The sequence below is a fragment of the Artemia sp. Qi Xiang Cuo genome, chromosome 15 (genome assembly GCF_049724085.1).
Source record: "Artemia sp. Qi Xiang Cuo chromosome 15, ASM4972408v1, whole genome shotgun sequence".
Lineage (NCBI taxonomy): Eukaryota > Metazoa > Arthropoda > Branchiopoda > Anostraca > Artemiidae > Artemia > Artemia sp. Qi Xiang Cuo.
This window is the reverse complement of record NC_142808.1, coordinates 59,758,099-59,775,503: the sequence shown is the minus strand read 5'-3', so window position 1 is coordinate 59,775,503 and position 17,405 is coordinate 59,758,099. Positions and strand designations below refer to the sequence as shown.

The following is a 17,405-nucleotide window of genomic DNA, read 5'->3' as shown; positions in this document are numbered from 1 at the left end:
GTGATGTTTCATAAAGTTAATAAAATAATAAATATATTATTTTGGTTGCCAGAACACAGCTAGCAGCGGATGCCACATGACAAGAAAATATAAAACAAATTAAAATGAAATAAATACAAAAAAGAAATATAAACATAAAGTTAATATTTATCATGTAGTTTATCATGAACGAGTGGTTTTATTTACTAAAAAAAATATTTTTTTATTTTTCCTGGATAAACGTAGGTAGGATATATAGACAAATGAGGTAGACCAAATATTTTTTAATTTGATGATGCAAAATTAGCAGAAAAAAAAAATTCCAAAATTATTAAAGCCAATCTTGGCATCTTCTCTGCTTAAGCTAGATGCAGGGTTGCCCGACTCCCCTCCAACTGACTAGGGCCAATGGTGGCTACTACTTTTTAGTCTGGCCGACTTTCAATAAGAAAGCGTCGCTGTTTTAAGGAATAGTAAATTTAAAAAGCTTTGAAATTCGTGCCATTTCGTGTTATCGTCAAGTTCGTTTAGTAGAAACAAAAACCTAATCAACTCCGTCCGAGTGGTTTCCTGTTGGCTCTTTGGCTTGTTTTGCTTCTTGAAAGTTTCCTTCTTTGCCCTACTATACACCAATTGATTCTCTAACAAGATCAAGGCCACTTATAGATCAGTTTGGGGTATCCTTCCCTCCATTCCAATCTCTAGTCTATGAACCTTAAATGCAACATTTTTCAGATAAAATGTTCTCGTAAATACTAAAATGAAAAATTATTATTTTAAAATAAAAATTCATTCTGTAATTTATCGCATAAAATTTGTCTTTAGTCAGATGGATTAATTCATAAATTTGTATAAATAAGGGGTGGTATTACCAATAAGGGTGAAAAGGACTTAGTCTAAATGATAGGGCCAAACTTGAGTATTGAAAACTGACTCTATACTAGATCATTATCCCTTTCATGTCAGTTGGATGAGTCCCCTTCTCATACTGGTATGGGTAAGGTAATCGGGTATCGGTAAGTTAATTGTTTGTTATTTTTAAGCAGAGTACTCCAAAGTTATATTGTTTGTTAGTTATATTGAAACCCAGAGGGGAGTATTCGCCTGTCTGCCATCTCTCAAAAACATCCTGGGTTTTCAACCCAACTGACTACAAAACTTCTACCCCCTAGGTCATACATAATGGGCCTGTGGAATTTATTGTCATACTTTTTGTGATTTATCCTCTATATCCCTGTAAATATCATGAATATTTCCTCTTTTTCCTATTTTGACGAAACATCTATTTATATTTTGACAAATATGACGTATTTTGGACGATATGTAAACCTTTGGTAGCATTGAGAAAAGCGTTAACAAATTAGAATTAGCGAGGATAAAAAGGCTGAAACAGACAGTTTCCAAATAACAGAGCTCGATCATCAAGTCCTACATACTAATTTAACATGTTCCTTCTTCTATATGTTCACTATCATTGATATCTGCTGAAGCTTACACTGCGAATAATAATGTCAGAAAAAAGTATTTATTTTGAAAAGATTTCGCAAAAGGGTAAATTTCAGAAGAAATTTCTGGAATAATGTTACTAGGATTATAATGAAAGGCCGTCCACATGTCTGTCCTATCACGTCTTTTCGTAATAAAAAGTATTTTCGTAATCTCGCTTGAGAAGAAGTGTTTTCTTTCTTTAAGATTGAAGCAAATTTGGACTGAGGAAACGATTAATATTCGATCCAGCAAATTCAGGACTGATGATTTAACATGTTTGAATTGGGCGAGCAAGACATTTAAAACTTTGTTCCAGTAGCCTTATGCTATTGTCTATTCAACAAACAGATATCAGCACAAGGCCGTGTCAATATCTCCGCTATAATAATCATAATAAATTCATAATAGTCACATAATAATATCTTAAAATGAAAATAATTATCTCTCCTTTCCCCAAAAACAACAACAGAGGCAAAAACACAAACTTAAATTAATCTCTTTTTTTCAACACTTCATTAGTATATTTTTGAACCTGAGTCTTTATCCTTTTAAAAGTTAATGATTCCCCGAAACTCCAGAATTTTTACTTCCAAAAAGTACTTAAATGAGGAATCAGCTGGCACCGTGCCCAAATGTTAGTCTGTTTACTTAAAGTGTCAGGGACACAAAAAAAAATTCAAACCTGAATATTTTTTTTAAAGCTTTTTTTGTTCGTCTGAAAATTATCATGTTTTTGAGCAGCTAAAGAAAAACTACGGAGCAAAAAAAAAAAATAAATAAATACTCTTTTACGGGGGGGGGGAAACCTATTTTACGAGATTTGCCCTCAAAAATAGATTTGGGCCAGAGAAAACCACAGATAAATGGGTAAACCTTAATTAAAGAGAGAAAAGGGAAACAATATCTCTAAAAATAAATCGGAGGATTTACGAACAAATAAAAATAAAATCTTGACCGAAGTCTCAAACAAGATGATGAGCCCAGGTAGAGTTACTAGTTTGAGTTTATGTTTGTATTAGACTTGTTGTTTTTTCATAGATAAAATGAATTGGTCAATTTGTATTTTTCAGACTCCTTTCTAGACCCCTTCCGTAGTTGCAAAATTAAAAAGATTCCATTGAAGACACCTGCCCTAACTTTGTCAAATATTTTAATCTTTCCTTGAGTGTAGTTTCGGGCAGTTTGCACGTAAATTTTGATAATCCATCTGGCAAAGGGCCTTGAAAATCTTAGAGAACTAATTTTTCCGTAAGAAAGGTCATTAGGTCTCTACGAGGGTCCTCTGTAGTTTGCTCTCTATTAGACACGTCAAATTGGGTAATTTAATCCGTATTCATATTAGCACAAATGAGAAGCAAAGAGGTCGCAGTATGACTTGAATAAATTGTGAAAAAATTAATAACAAGAAATAAAACCGGAAATTTAGTCCAATATTTGGGGGGGGGGGGAATCAAACCTAAAATTCCTTGTTTATGTAAAATAGATAAAAAAGGAAACAAGAATAGAATGATGGAAAGACATAATTGATGATTGCTGCGACCCATATTCACCCAGAGCTTGCAATATCTTTGCTATTCTAATACAAGAATAAATTTCAGAGTACCTAAGTTTTATTTTTACCAACAATTTCAGAATCATAAAATATATTTTAAATAAAATGATTTGTATTTTCTTTCGATTAGAATCAACTATACTTTAAATACCCAGAACGTAAAAAAATAAGACTTTTTACGAAGTTCTTTTACTTCGGCGAGTTTCTTCATTCAATTTAGGTCCCAGAAAAGTAATCACTTCATCCTTTTATGGAAATGTAAGGTCTTAGTAATTACTTTTAATTAATAAGTAATTAATAACTGAATAATTAATAAATTAATGAGTAATTAATAACTTTTAATTACTTAATAATTACTAAAAGAAATGAATAAAATTGACAATGTTATTTTAGATAAACCATAAAGTTTTCTGAATGCTATAAGAACGTTATTTTATTTATTTGATCAAACAGTTCGTGGTAACGAACTGTAAGTAAGGAGCCACCCGGCTAAATGGTAACCGAAACTCTAAAAAACGGAATTTTGATACCAATAGATACATCAAAAGAATCAGATTTTAATTTTGATTTCAAATATATAAGTTTCATCAAGTTTAATCTTACCCATCAAAAGTTAAGCGCCTGAGAAAATTTGGCTGATTTTCGAGAAAAGGGGGAAAAACCCCCTAAAAAATTTAGAACCTTAATGAAAATCACACCATCATGTTTAGTGTATCAGAGAACCCTACTGTAGAGGTTTCAAGCTCCTATCTACAAAAATGTGGAATTTTGCATTTTTTGCCAGAAGAAAGATCACGGGTGCGTGTTTATTTGTTTGTTTTTTGTTGTTTTTTTTTTTCTTTTTCCCAGGGGTGATCGTATTGACCCAGTGGTCCTAGAACATTGTCGGAGAACATTCTAGTGCCCTTTTTAAGGAACCAAAAAAAAATGGAGGGCAACTAGGCCCCCTCCCACGGTCATTTTTTTTCCAAAGTCACCCGATCAAAATTTTGAGATAGCCAGTTTGTTCAGCATAGTCGAAAATTTAATAAATATGTCTTTTACGATGACTTAATCCCCCACAGTTCCCAGGGGAAGGACTGCAAGTTATGAACTTTGCCCATTGCTTACATATTGTATTGGTTATTGGGAAATATACAGACATTTTCAGGAAGAATTTTTTTCTGGTAGGGGGGGGGCTGAAAGAGGGGGTTACTCGGGAGAATCTTTCCGTGGAGGATGTTTCTTTGGGGTAAGGGACATTTCTATGAAAGGGGCGCCGGATTTCCAAGCATTATTTAAAATACGATCAGAAATTAAATTTAAAAAAACAAGTTTTTTCAACTGAAAGTAAGAAGCAACATTAGAACTTAAAATGAAGAGAAATTATTACGTATATGAGGGGGTTCTCCCCCAAGTCAATACCTCGTTCTTTAAGCCAAAGATTTTTTAGTACTTTCATAAGAGCTATTTATTCTAATTAACGGCCTTTTTGATTAAGCGGTCATTTTTAAAGAATTAGAACAAAATTCGAACTTTAGCTTAAAGAGCAAGGTATTGATTAGGGGGCGAACCCCCTAATATATGTATTAAAAATATATGAATATAGAAGTTCGTTACGTAAGTTATTCCGTAAGTTACGTATATTTATTACTAATAAAAACGTTCGTAAATAAAATTAAACAAGTTTCGAGAAAGCCATTTAACCAAATAAAATTAAATTAATATGCAAATTTTGTTTTAATTATTCATGTACGGTGAGCCAAGATCAAAACCTGCATTTATTCAAAAACGTTCAAAAATTAAATAAAAAAAACAAGGTTTTTAAACTGAAAGTAAGGAGCGATATTAAAACTTAAAACGAACAGAAATTATTCCGTATATGGAAGGGGCTTTCCCCTCCTCAACGCCTTGCTCTTTACGCTAAAGTTTGACTCTGTCTCAAAACTTTATTTTTTTTAAAACAAAAAAAAACTTTAGCGTAAAGAGCGAGGCGTTGAGGAGGGGAAAGCCCCTTCCATATACGGAATAATTTCTGTTCGTTTTGTTTTAATGTCGCTCCTTACTTTCAGTTTAAAAAACTTGTTTTTTTATTTAATTAATAATACAGCAGCCTTGCAACTGACTTTGGGGAATAATAGCAACTCTTCAAAAGACCCTTTGCTTTTCTTAAATTAACCTAATTAAAAAACTCTTTTCTGTGACCCCCCGCCCCCCCCCCCCCAAAAAAAGAAAGAAAGAATATTTTTGCTCTGCCATCGGAAAATTTTGATGGGAAAATTTGGAACACTTTTTTGAAAAATATGCACAACGATCCAGACGAGGACATTCTCTTTCTGACCAGAGTGCTACTTAGTGTTTAACTGAGGTGGAATAACTTCCAGCCACAGTTTATATAATTATCCAGTATGATCTTTCCCTATCCCACCCATTATAAAAACCCTCACCGAGGTGCGAGTGCTCCAGAGAACGTTTTTGCAGATATAAACATAAGCGGCATTAGATCTTTTCACGGATAGACAAAGAATAATCACCTACGGAACAAGTACTGACAAAACCACTTGGCCGGCTCACCAATAAGTGGACAATAAGTGCAGAAATAAGTGGGAGGAGCTTTTTGTTCGCACCGAGAATGAAGAGCCAGAAAGCATCTGCGGTAAACTTACTGGATAATTATATAAACTGTGCTTCCAGTATATCCCATGTCTTCAAGGAATCAAAGGTAATCTTTAAGCTGACTCTCTTCTCATAAAGGCAATAAATATCATTTGTCTGATTCATAACAGACCCACCAAAAATAAAGACTATGAGAAAAAAACTTGCAACATCAACGAACTCTTTTTGGCCCCATTGGTCCCCTATACTTTTGTCCTCTTAGATATGAAAAAATACCCTTTTCTGGGGTATTTTCCTTTAAAATGCCCTTTTTTTCTAAATTGAAAACAAACAAATTTGTCACCGTCCAGGTTTTAGACAACATGCCTCCACCCATAATTTCCCATAAATATTATCTCATAAAAATTTCTCATAAACTGGTATTTTTTTATTTGTTTTCTAACAATGAAAACAAAAGGACAGGGTTAACCCTTTCACGATAAACTTAAATGTTACGCTGTTTTCATGGATGTATTCGGAGTCTAAACCGGGTCTCAAACCATAGTCAATGTAACGGCTATGTATTACAGATGGAATTCTGCAACATCTTTTGTTTGAGTACAGGGTAACTCGAAAAAAATGTCTCATAAGGGAGAATTAAACAGCATTAATTGGCCCTTACCTGTCAATAACCTGTTATAATTTTTCAATAACCTGACAGAAAATCAGGTGTTATTGGTAGAGTCATAAACCAATTTTTCCCAAATTCAGATACCACTGGTAGTCCGGTAGTCAAATACCATAAACGAATTTTTCGATAAATTTTGGAAATATTACAGCTATTGGCAAACAACTAAAACAGGTAGACACTGAAAGTAAGCCAAAAGAGTCTCATGGGCGATAGAGTTTGAAGAAGAAGAAAATGCACATCAATCCCCCTCCATAGGCTAGATGAAAATTTTATTAAAATTAAAACCCGTTTTTTCTTGCTTAATTTTTCGTAAATCTCCCTCCAATTTTAAATTGGCTCCACCGTTTTTGCTTCATTGGCAGGGTTGATGAATATTGCCTGATGATCTTTGCCGTTGTCAATTATCATTGATAAATAATTATTTAGCAATAGTTTCAGCATAAAATGGAGGACAACAACAAATTCGGCCTATTTTCGGTGCAATTGGTTAAAGGAATAAGACTGTAACGCCTACACATTCGATGACAAGATATCTAAAATCCTTTGTGCCCTACTACGTCAGATGTTACAACAATAGTGTCCTGAAGTAGCGGTGATGGTTCATTTGTGTTTTTTGGTGTTGTGTTTTTTTGTGCTTTTCTTTTTTTGTGCTTAAATTGACGATACCCATGTTATTGCAGTGTGATAAAAGGAAAGAATAAAGATTATTATTATTATTCTTGCAACTGAAATAATGAGAATAGGCCAACAAATTTTATCTAGTGTTTTAGAAGAAATATAATACCAATTCAAACGTTATTATTAACTATAATTGGCTCTCGGAGCACACATTTTTTACCTGTTTTTACAGCGCTATCTATTTTTTTATATGCCATGTTTTAGTTAGCGCTATATATGGTGTAAAGCAAAAATACAAAAAACTTTTTTCTAACATTTATTAGAAATACTGCATAGCCTACACATCAGCAGAAGTTCTAGAGTAATAAAAGCTGAAATGGACTCGGAAAAAAGATCAAGCATAGATAGCCCATGTGAGAAAATGGTCCTTTTTCCTAAATTTGATAGCTTAAGAGTAGGTCCAGGAGGATTTGATACACAATTTGCCAAATGTCTGGGGGACACTTAAAATTTGGCTCCTCTGTTGGTATTTTTGCCCCTCTGTTCCTGTAGTACAAAGTTTGACCTTCAAGGGGGTATGTGCCCCAAAACTGCCCCTGGGTCTAGCCTAGTGATGGCCAACTCTTGGATATCCACTCTTTGACTATTGGAAAAAATTACTTTATAAGCTTATAAATTAGTTTTACAGTCAACTAGTTGGAAAATAGGTCAATATCTACGAAATCATATTATTGAGTTAGGACAAAAGTGAAAACACCATTCAATGCCTTTTTTTATGCTGATTACAAATATAATTAGCATTTCTATTGGAAATGAGTTTCAGGCCCCCCCCCCTATATAGGCCAACTCGAGGTTAGGTTAGGTTGGGTTAGGTTAGGTATAGCCTATATAAGGGGGGGGGCTGAAATTCATTTCTGATAGAAATGCTTATTATATTCGTAATCAGCTTAAAAAAGGCATTGAATGGTGTATTGACTTTATTCCTAACTCAATAATATGATTTTGTAGATATTGACCAGAAAATGAAAGTTGTGCTGGGCAACATTTATTGTCAACTAGTTTGGCAAATATAGATTTCTCCTATATAGATGGGCCAAATTTTCCAACTAGATGACTAAAATGTTTTTAATTAAAGGAGATTGGATAGTACCATTCTATGTAAGCTTATAAGGTAGTTTTTTCCAATAGTCATAGGGTGGAGTCCTGCAATTCTGTCAGTAGAATGGCCATTCTGAAATATGTTTGTCTTAATTTACATACATAGCATATTATGGACTAGGCTATTTGGTAAATTTGCAGTTGATCATGTAATTTAACTAAGATGAAAGTGAAAACATTGTTTGATGTTTATTTTTATGCTTTTATTTTCATAATTCAATAATTGCTTCTGGGGCTAATTAGGCCTGCATCTTGAGGCCTTAAAGGAGCTCCAAGAGTATTTCATTTTTGTAACTGTGCAAAGAAGTTACCAACACTAGTTAGGTTTGCTGTTGACAATTCAGGGTATATATTTGTCCATTATTGGGGTGGGGATGGGTAAATTTCATGGTAAATTTGAATTGGGCCATATAGTTTAGCTAGGATGAAAGTGAAAACATCATTTGATGCTCTTTTTATATTCTTTCATTATTCATATAATTAATACCTTCAGAGCCCCTTTAAGGGCTCAAGATGCAATTTGCAACAGAAGCTTACTAAATTACTAATTACTAAATTATGAAAAAGCATGAAATTGATAAATCATATACAAATTAAGATTAAAATTAAGGATATTTGGGTCCTGCCCCAGCACTTGTTAAAACCTCTTTCTTATCCAATATAAAGTTATATAAACTCAAAGTCTATTTTGAAGCTGTAGAGAACTTGCAGAATTGCAGAAAAGGCCTCTACTCCCATCTTCTTTCTTTTGTCCATCCATTGGATACTTATGAGCAAAAAAATTCATTCAGTATTACCTATGGGCAGAGATTGCAAACACATATTGTCATATTTTCAAAAATTCTGAGACTTGCTCTGGCCTGGTATAAGTCAGAAATGGGGCATTTCTGGGCATTCATTAATTAATGCTTATAATAATTGATTCAGATAATATTAACAATTAATTTTGATAATATACAAGTTAAATGCAACATTGAATGTATTTTATGGGAAATCAGGCCAAATCACAGCCAAATACAAGAGCTTTGGCTGTTCATCAAACTAGTGCAGGAAGCTCCATGATAATGTCTTGAAGGTCAGTTACTGCACAATCTTGACATTCAGAGAAGATGAATTTCCCACCATATGGGTGTGGGTAGTTTGTTTTTGCTACTCTGTCACTTATTTCTTCAATTTCACCAACATACTAAACACCAGAGTTTTGCTTCTTTCCCACCACACACCTTACAAGCACAAATTTCCACAAGATAATTTTCATTAGTCTCAAAATCACTGATACTTCCACAATGTAAAGACTTGTCATCCAACTCGTCATTGAGCTGTGCATATGTATGTCCAAAATGCTGTCCCTAATTTTGTCAGCAATGAATGAAACCTTCGATTTTTTTTTAGTGATTTTTCTTTTTATTAGCAGGCCTTAGCTCAGTCTCTGCTTCTAGTTCCCTTTTTTCAGGCATTTTTGTCAGAATTCTACTTTTGCCTTTTCTACAGTTTTTGTGTGGACCCACTTGCATTTTTGCCTGTGGATATGGTCTGATAGTTTCAGGAGTTAGGGCCATAGGCAAGTTTGACATTGCAATCATAGAAAATGCTGTCCAATCTTGAACACAGGATCTTAAAGTTGGAATAAAGTATCAAAATAACAGGCAGACTTAATCTTGGACACATTTGATCTAAGAGAAAGTTGGGAACACAGAGTAATTGTGTTTAAACAGGCTAGGCTGTAAGGCAAGAGGTAACTTTTGTGTAAGTGTAAATGTTGAAAACAAATTTTGATAGCCAAAAATATATTACTTCAGGTCTTCTATAACACAACACAAAAACTATCAATTCTACCTGTGTTTTGCCTCCAGCTACATTTAGTTCCATTTTCCAAGTTACAAAAGACTTCCATCAGTACAGGGCGAAACTGGACACCATGAAAAGTGTCTGGAATTGCCCCCAAAAAAGTGTCCAGAGTTGCCCCATATTGACACTGTTTTGAAATTTTATTTTTTTGTAGATAATAGTCTGTCATTTACAGATGAAAATTGACATGCAAATAGCAGGGGTATACCTTGTCTGATCCTGCTAACTTACAGCCCAAGAGCTACAATAACTTAGAAAATATTGACAAAGAGAACATGTGTCAGGATTCATGGGTGCCCAAAAGGGGGGGGGGCAAGGGGGTGCCAGCCAGCCCCCCTGGCTGAATGACAATTTCATATATTTGTATTAATTTAAAAAACATCCACTGAACAAGTTTTCCAAGAAAAGTAAAGAGCTCTATTAAGTCAAAAATGAGCAGAAATAAAGTTGAATAATCATCCAAGCGTAAAACTACCAAAAACCATTACCAATAATTAAATTAAACTTATAACGAAATGCCATTACAATAAATAGCCGAATCAGACTCAAAACAACCAAACAATGACGTTGCTAAGGATGACAACCCTACTGTTTTTTCAATACCAGAACATAAATTAGGGTTTACTAAAAAAACAAAAACAAAAAAACAAATGATGGTGGATTATCAGTTTAAAAAACTATACTGGTTATTTATTTCTTAAAATAAAAAAGGGTAAACAAAAGTGATAAACTTTTTGTACAAAAGGTTTTTTTATATGAATTTCTGTTCATTTTTTATTGACAAAGTCATTTTCATGAATTTTTTTTTATATTTTTTTGTTTTTTTTTCCTATCAGAATCTGTAGTTTGGCCTAATTGTGAGGGCTTGACATGTCCAATATCCCTAAAGAAATAGTTGCTGGACCATTCTACTATGCTGAACAAAATAGTTGTCTCAAAATTTTGACTAGATGTGTTAGGGACATAAATTGGCTTGAGAGACGGGCTGATTGCCCTCCAATCTCTTTTTATTCTTAGAAAGGACCCTAGAACTTTTAATTTTGAATTGAATTAGCTTCTTGAAGTGTTTCAATGATATTTCTTGCTATTATAGAGTGGTGCTGCCTATGATATTGTTTATATGTCTTTTTGAAAACCAGCATGTATAAAGTTTTTTTCATCTAATTGGAATGCCCCATAAACGCTTCCTAGAAGTTTTACCTTAATACTCTTGGTGTCATTAGTTACAGTAACAATAGTTCTAGTACTAAAAGTATGCACATCGTGTCTTTTGGTTAGTTCAGAATCCCCTGCAAATTACTCTTAGAGCTCTAGCTTAATGATGTAAGTTGTTCTTGAGATATTGCTTTGTCACCTTTTTGAAAGTCCAGATGCTCATAGTTTGTTTTGATTTACCTCAACGTCCGCCTAAATATTTCTTATATTTGTATACTGAAGACATTGTTATATTCTCTATGGAATATTGACTACAAAATGGCTATCTCACAATTTTGATCAAATGTGTTTGGGGAAAATAATATATCAGGGGGGGGGGGGGGTTATTGTCTCTCCATCAAGTTTGACTCTTAAAATGGAACTAGAACTATGCATTTCAAATCAAATGAGCCTCCTCTAAAGTTCACAAGAACACCTCTTCCTAAAAACCTTACATTCATCAGGGGCATAACTTAAAACCCTTACGCCCATACTCTAGGGAATTGTGTCAACCCCAAAGACCATGTTATGGATATTTTGACTATTTTTTAAAAAATGGCTATCTTAAAGTTTCTATCAGATGCGTTTGGGGAAAATATGACGTGGGGTTGGGGTATAGCTGCCCTCTGATAAATTTGACTCTTAAAAATGGCTCTTCAACTTCCAATTTCCAATCCAATGAGCCCTCTCTGAAGTTTATACAACCACCGTTTCCATAAAAACCTTAAATGCCCTTGGGGCATACCTTACAGCCCTTGCCCTGAGGACTGTGAGAAATAAGTTTTAAGCTACTTACTGCCACTTGGAGCATTCAAGCTAATCCTATGTTTTGCTGATGAGATGTGTTGTTTTATGTCTGAATGTCCACCATGACCAATACAAAAAAAACTGTGCATTTGGGTTCACTGTTATTGCATCCCTGTTTAATATTGGTCTACTCATTGGAATAAACTTACACTGACATTTGGGCATTATTATATTAGATGATACTATAACTATACAATTCAATTAAAGAAAAACAACCAAAATAAACACCAATTGTTCAGTCATGAAATGGCTAGCAAAAAAATGGATCGTGTAACCTTGTTGACTCAGCAGCTGGAGGTGGAGAGAGAAGCTGGATAGATCTTGATTCAATCTGACTGTATGGATGGAGCAAATGGTTATGATACAATGTGGGTAGTAGAAGTCAGATGCTCTGTATCTGTATTTAAACTTAGTGCCTTTCTATATCTTTTGCCCAAGAAAGATGGCATTGAACTTAAGTCTATATATTTTTTACTGTATCTAAACTCCTTTACAATTTGTTCATGGGGTTCTGTAACAATGGGGGAGGAATCTTTTTGCTGCCCCAACCTTCCATATATATATATATATATCTGCCAACTTCTAGAGAGCTAGAAAATATTGGTATAAAGATGCTTTTTTAGTCTTCAGGCACAAATTATTGATCCCTTCTGATTTTGTTTGATAATTTGTATGATATACCTATTAGATTTTCATTCATTGAAAGTTTAATTTAATATAAGGTTAGTAATTTGCTTAATTTTTTCCAATTTGTATAAAATAAGTCTTGGTTTTTCTAAATATTTTTGTGTTGTACAGTTTGATTTCAAATGTATTTTAGTAATTTCCACCATTCACATATCTGGCACAAAAATTCTTTTTAATTTTCTTTTTAGCAAATTATTTAGGTGTTTATTGCTACTTTAAAATTAGTTTTAAATGTTTAGGGGTGTTTCTGATACTTATTGCAATTTTAAAAGAATAATAGAATATTTTCTACCATCCACAGTCAAATGTGCCAGCAGGAAAGACCTTTTCCTTTCAGGAAATGAAATTGTTACACATAAAATATAGGTTTAAGTACAGCGAGGTACTCCATGTCTTTTAAACTTGGTACCATTCTATGCAACAGTTTTATTTAAAATACTTTTTCAGTGAGTGAAGGTCATGATGCTCTGAATGGTAGCAACCTGGTCACCCCAGATGGTGAATTCCCTATGTCACAATCTTTCATGAATTTATCAGCTGCAGAGCAGGATCAAAGGAGGGAGCAGTGGAAGAGTGAACTTGCGGAGGTAAGAACAGTGGCACCATTCTATGAAATGGTCAATAAGGAGGAAAATATCGTCTATTAACAGGCTAATATATTTGACAAAAAGCGAAAAAATATGAAGAAAGCTTAAAAATAATTAAGAAACCAAAGAATGATGATTATTTTTAAGTAGTAGAAGAGGTAGCAAAAAGACAAAGCAGATATGGAAAAGACAAACGAGACAGGGTAAATACTGAGTGTTTTTCTGTCTCTTTATTTTTCTTCAAAGGCTTAGAGTGAACTTGCAGAGGTAGGAACAGTGGCACCATTCTATGAAATGGTCAATAAGGAGGAAAATACAGTTAATGGTATATGAACAGGTTAATATGTTCGTAAAAAAAAAAAAAAAAAAAAAAAAAAATACACTCAAAATGGTTAAGAAACCAAGGAATAAGGGAGATTAAGAAACCGAGGAATGAGGACAAAGAATAAAGGAGGGAGCAGTGGAAGAGTTAACTTGCAGAGATAGGAACAGTGGCACCATTCTATGAAATGGTCAATAAGGAAGAAAATACGGTTAATGGTATATGAACAGGTTAATATGTTCGTAAAAAAAAAAAAAAAAAAAAAAAAAAAAAAAAACTCAAAATGGTTAAGAAACCAAGGAATAAGGGAGATTAAGAAACCTAGGAATGAGGACAAAGAATAAAGGAGGGAGCAGTGGAAGAGTAAACTTGCAGAGATAGGAACAGTGGCACCATTCTATGAAATGGTCAATAAGGAAGAAAATACAGTTAATGGTATATGAACAGGTTAATATGTTCGTAAAAAAAAAAAAAAAAAAAAAAAAAAAAAAAAAAAAAAAAAAAAAACTCAAAATGGTTAAGAAACCAAGGAATAAGGGAGATTAAGAAACCGAGGAATGAGGACAAAGAATAAAGGAGGGAGCAGTGGAAGAGTAAACTTGCAGAGGTAGGAACAGTGGCACCATTCTATGAAATGTTCAATAAGGAGGAAAATACATTTAATGGTATATGAACAGGTTAATATGTTCTTAAAAAAAAAAAAAAAAACAAAAAAAAAAAGACACTCAAAATGGTTAAGAAACCAAGGAATACGGGAGATTAAGAAACCGAGGAATGAGGACAAAGAATAAAGGAGGGAGCAGTGGAAGAGTAAACTTGCAGAGATAGGAACAGTGGCACCATTCTATGAAATGGTCAATAAGGAAGAAAATACGGTTAATGGTATATGAACAGGTTAATATGTTCGTAAAAAAAAAAAAAAAAAAAAAAAAAAAAAAAAAAAAAAAACTCAAAATGGTTAAGAAACCAAGGAATAAGGGAGATTAAGAAACCGAGGAATGAGGACAAAGAATAAAGGAGGGAGCAGTGGAAGAGTAAACTTGCAGAGATAGGAACAGTGGCACCATTCTATGAAATGGTCAATAAGGAAGAAAATACAGTTAATGGTATATGAACAGGTTAATATGTTTGATAAAAAAAAAAAAAAAAAAAAAAAGACACTCAAAATGGTTAAGAAACCAAGGAATAAGGGAGATTAAGAAACCGAGGAATGAGGACAAAAAATAAAGGAGGGAGCAGTGGAAGAGTAAACTTGCAGAGGTAGGAACAGTGGCACCATTCTATGAAATGGTCGGTAAGGAAGAAAATACAGTTAATGGTATATGAACAGGTTAATATGTTTGATAAAAAAAAAAAAAAAAAAAAAAAAAAAAAAAAAAACACTCAAAATGGTTAAGAAACCAAGGAATAAGGGAGATTAAGAAACCGAGGAATGAGGACAAAGAATAAAGGAGGGAGCAGTGGAAGAGTGAACTTGCAGAGGTAGGAACAGTGTCACCATTCCATGAAACGGTCAGTAAGGAGGAAAATATGGTCATTCGTCTATGAACCGGTTAATAAGTTTTAATAAAAAGCGAAAACATCTGAAAAAAAAATAAAAATAATTAAGAAACCAAAGAATGAGGGTGATTTTCAACTAGTAGGAGAGGTAGCGAAAAGATAAAGCAGATATGGAAAAGACAAACAAGACAGGGAAAATACTGAGTGTTTTTCTGTCTCTTTATTTTACTTCAAAGGCTTAGTGTTGCTGTTGTTCTTGTGTATGTGTGATTTTTTTTCTGTGCCGAGCACTGAAGACGCTTGGCAGAGGTTGTTGATGAAATATTTGCTTTGTCTCTTAGCTTTCGCTTTTTCACTGGCCAAAAAACACTTCGTATTTTCGCTTCTCTTTTTCACTGGCTGAAAATCGCCCTCGTTTCTTGGTTTTTTAATTGTATTTACATTTTTTGGACTTCTTTTCTGTCAAACGTCAAGTGTAGCCAGTGCGGTCTTAGAACATATTTAGGCTAATATATTTAAAGGTTAAATGGGTTAAGTTTACAGAAATTTTGGTTAACTTTTAACACTATTGAATTTTCATCAAAATTCTATAAGAATTAATTTTTAAAATAACAAAAGATATAGGCTAAAATTTAATGTATTAAGTTAAATTGTTATAAAGGGTTAAAAATGGTTAATAGAAGGGAATCCCTTTTCAACAAAAAGAAAAAACGCTGGTCATGGTACTATCTAGGGACGGTAACAAAATCATCTTTGCAGCATGGGTTAGGTGACAGTATTCTATGTAAAATGGGGTATATGAATCAGGCTCTAGAGAATAGGGTAGCTAATTAGCCACTAATTGTTTTTATGTAGTATTAACATTTTACTGTAAGTTTTGGTTTAAGAAATAGCTATAATTTCTAAATCCTGATTTTCCTGCAAAGCAGCGAAATCAGGCAGACAGCAGGATCAAAAGCAGTGGAGGACTGAATTAGCAGAGGTAGGAATAGGGGTGCCAATTCATGGAAATTAAGGGGGGAGGGGACAAGAGTGATTTTGGTTTTTAAAAATGAAGGAACGAATAAGGCATGTTTTTGCTTTGGGGGCTCTTGCTTTTTCCATTTTTTAACAAACAAACACACATAGAAACATTTTCTCAAGACAGTGGAATTCAATGAATATTTCGGATCTATGTCTGAGGACCGTCCTCAGATATATATACATATATATATATATATATATATATATATATATATATATATATATATATATATATATATATATATATATATATATATATATATATATATATATATATATATATATATATATATATATATGTATATATATATATGTATATATATAAACTTACATTAAAATGCCAATTTTAAAACTAAAAATATTTTTTAAAACTTTTAAAACAGCTTAGCATTGTTACTTCTTTACGTAAACTAATAAAATATAAGATGTAATGGGTCAACTGTTCCCCATAAGCTAGACGTAAATAGCAACGAAGACCACTCTGCCTTTCTATAACAAACAAACACTTAGAAACAATAGGGAACATTTTCTTAAGACAGTGGAATTCATTTCAGTGGATATAGTTCGCATTTACACTTACATTAAAATGCGAACTATATCCACTGAATTTAATTCCGCTGTCGTGAGAATATTTTCCCTATTGTTTATAAGTGTGTTTGTAGCTTATGAAAAATATGTTTATATTAAATTTTAAACCCTCTTAGGAGGGTTGTACTAAATGTGATAAGAATTTTATTCATCCTGGAACATCAAATATTTCAGGATAAAGCAATGTGTGAATAAGTGAAGATGGAAAGGTGTCTTTGGGTAGCGAAAAAAATGATCAAGTGGACAGCTTCACTTACCTTAGTAAGATATAAGGCCGAAATATCCATTGAATTCCACGGTCTTGAGAATGCTTTCCCTATTGTTTCTAAGTGTGTTTGTTTGTTATGGAAAGGCAGTGTGGTCTTCGTTGCTATTTACACTTTCTTAATGAAACTAATAAAAGAAGGTATTTTCTCAAAGTCAGCGCCCTGGGGTTAGAATGGCGAAATGACCGAGCTACTATATGGGATGGTTACAAAAATATTTTGTAGTACTACTGGGCAAGACAACAGTAATAGATCAAGGGAGAGGCATGTGAACCGGCTCCAGAGAAAGGGCCAGCAAATTGCGCACAACTTTTTGAAAGAAAGATATTATATTCTCTTATGCGAGTTTTTGTGCAATAGAATTTTATAGCATAATTTTGCTTTTTTACTTTAATTTCTATTATTACACTACGGTACTGTTCAACACTAAGTTAATTTTGTAGTATTTTGAACAGCTATGTCAACTGTGGGCTAAGGAGGCATGACAGAATAATGAAACTGAAAAATTTTACTATGGACGGGG

The 17,405-nt window shown here is 33.3% G+C and overlaps 1 protein-coding gene across 2 annotated transcripts in view; it reads left to right on the top strand.

The window, feature by feature from the left end:
• The first annotated feature begins 7,181 nt into the window (after window positions 1–7,181).
• LOC148943926 (tumor protein D53 homolog) overlaps window positions 7,182–17,405 on the top strand; it is a 155,232-nt gene continuing 145,008 nt past the window's right edge. For both annotated transcript variants that reach the window (XM_089101825.1, XM_089101824.1), the window contains exons 1-2: window positions 7,182–7,315; window positions 13,044–13,183. In XM_089101825.1, the coding sequence (XP_088957951.1) occupies window positions 7,279–7,315; window positions 13,044–13,183 (177 nt within the window). In that variant the 5' untranslated portion in view covers window positions 7,182–7,278. The remainder of the gene's footprint in view (window positions 7,316–13,043; window positions 13,184–17,405) is intronic.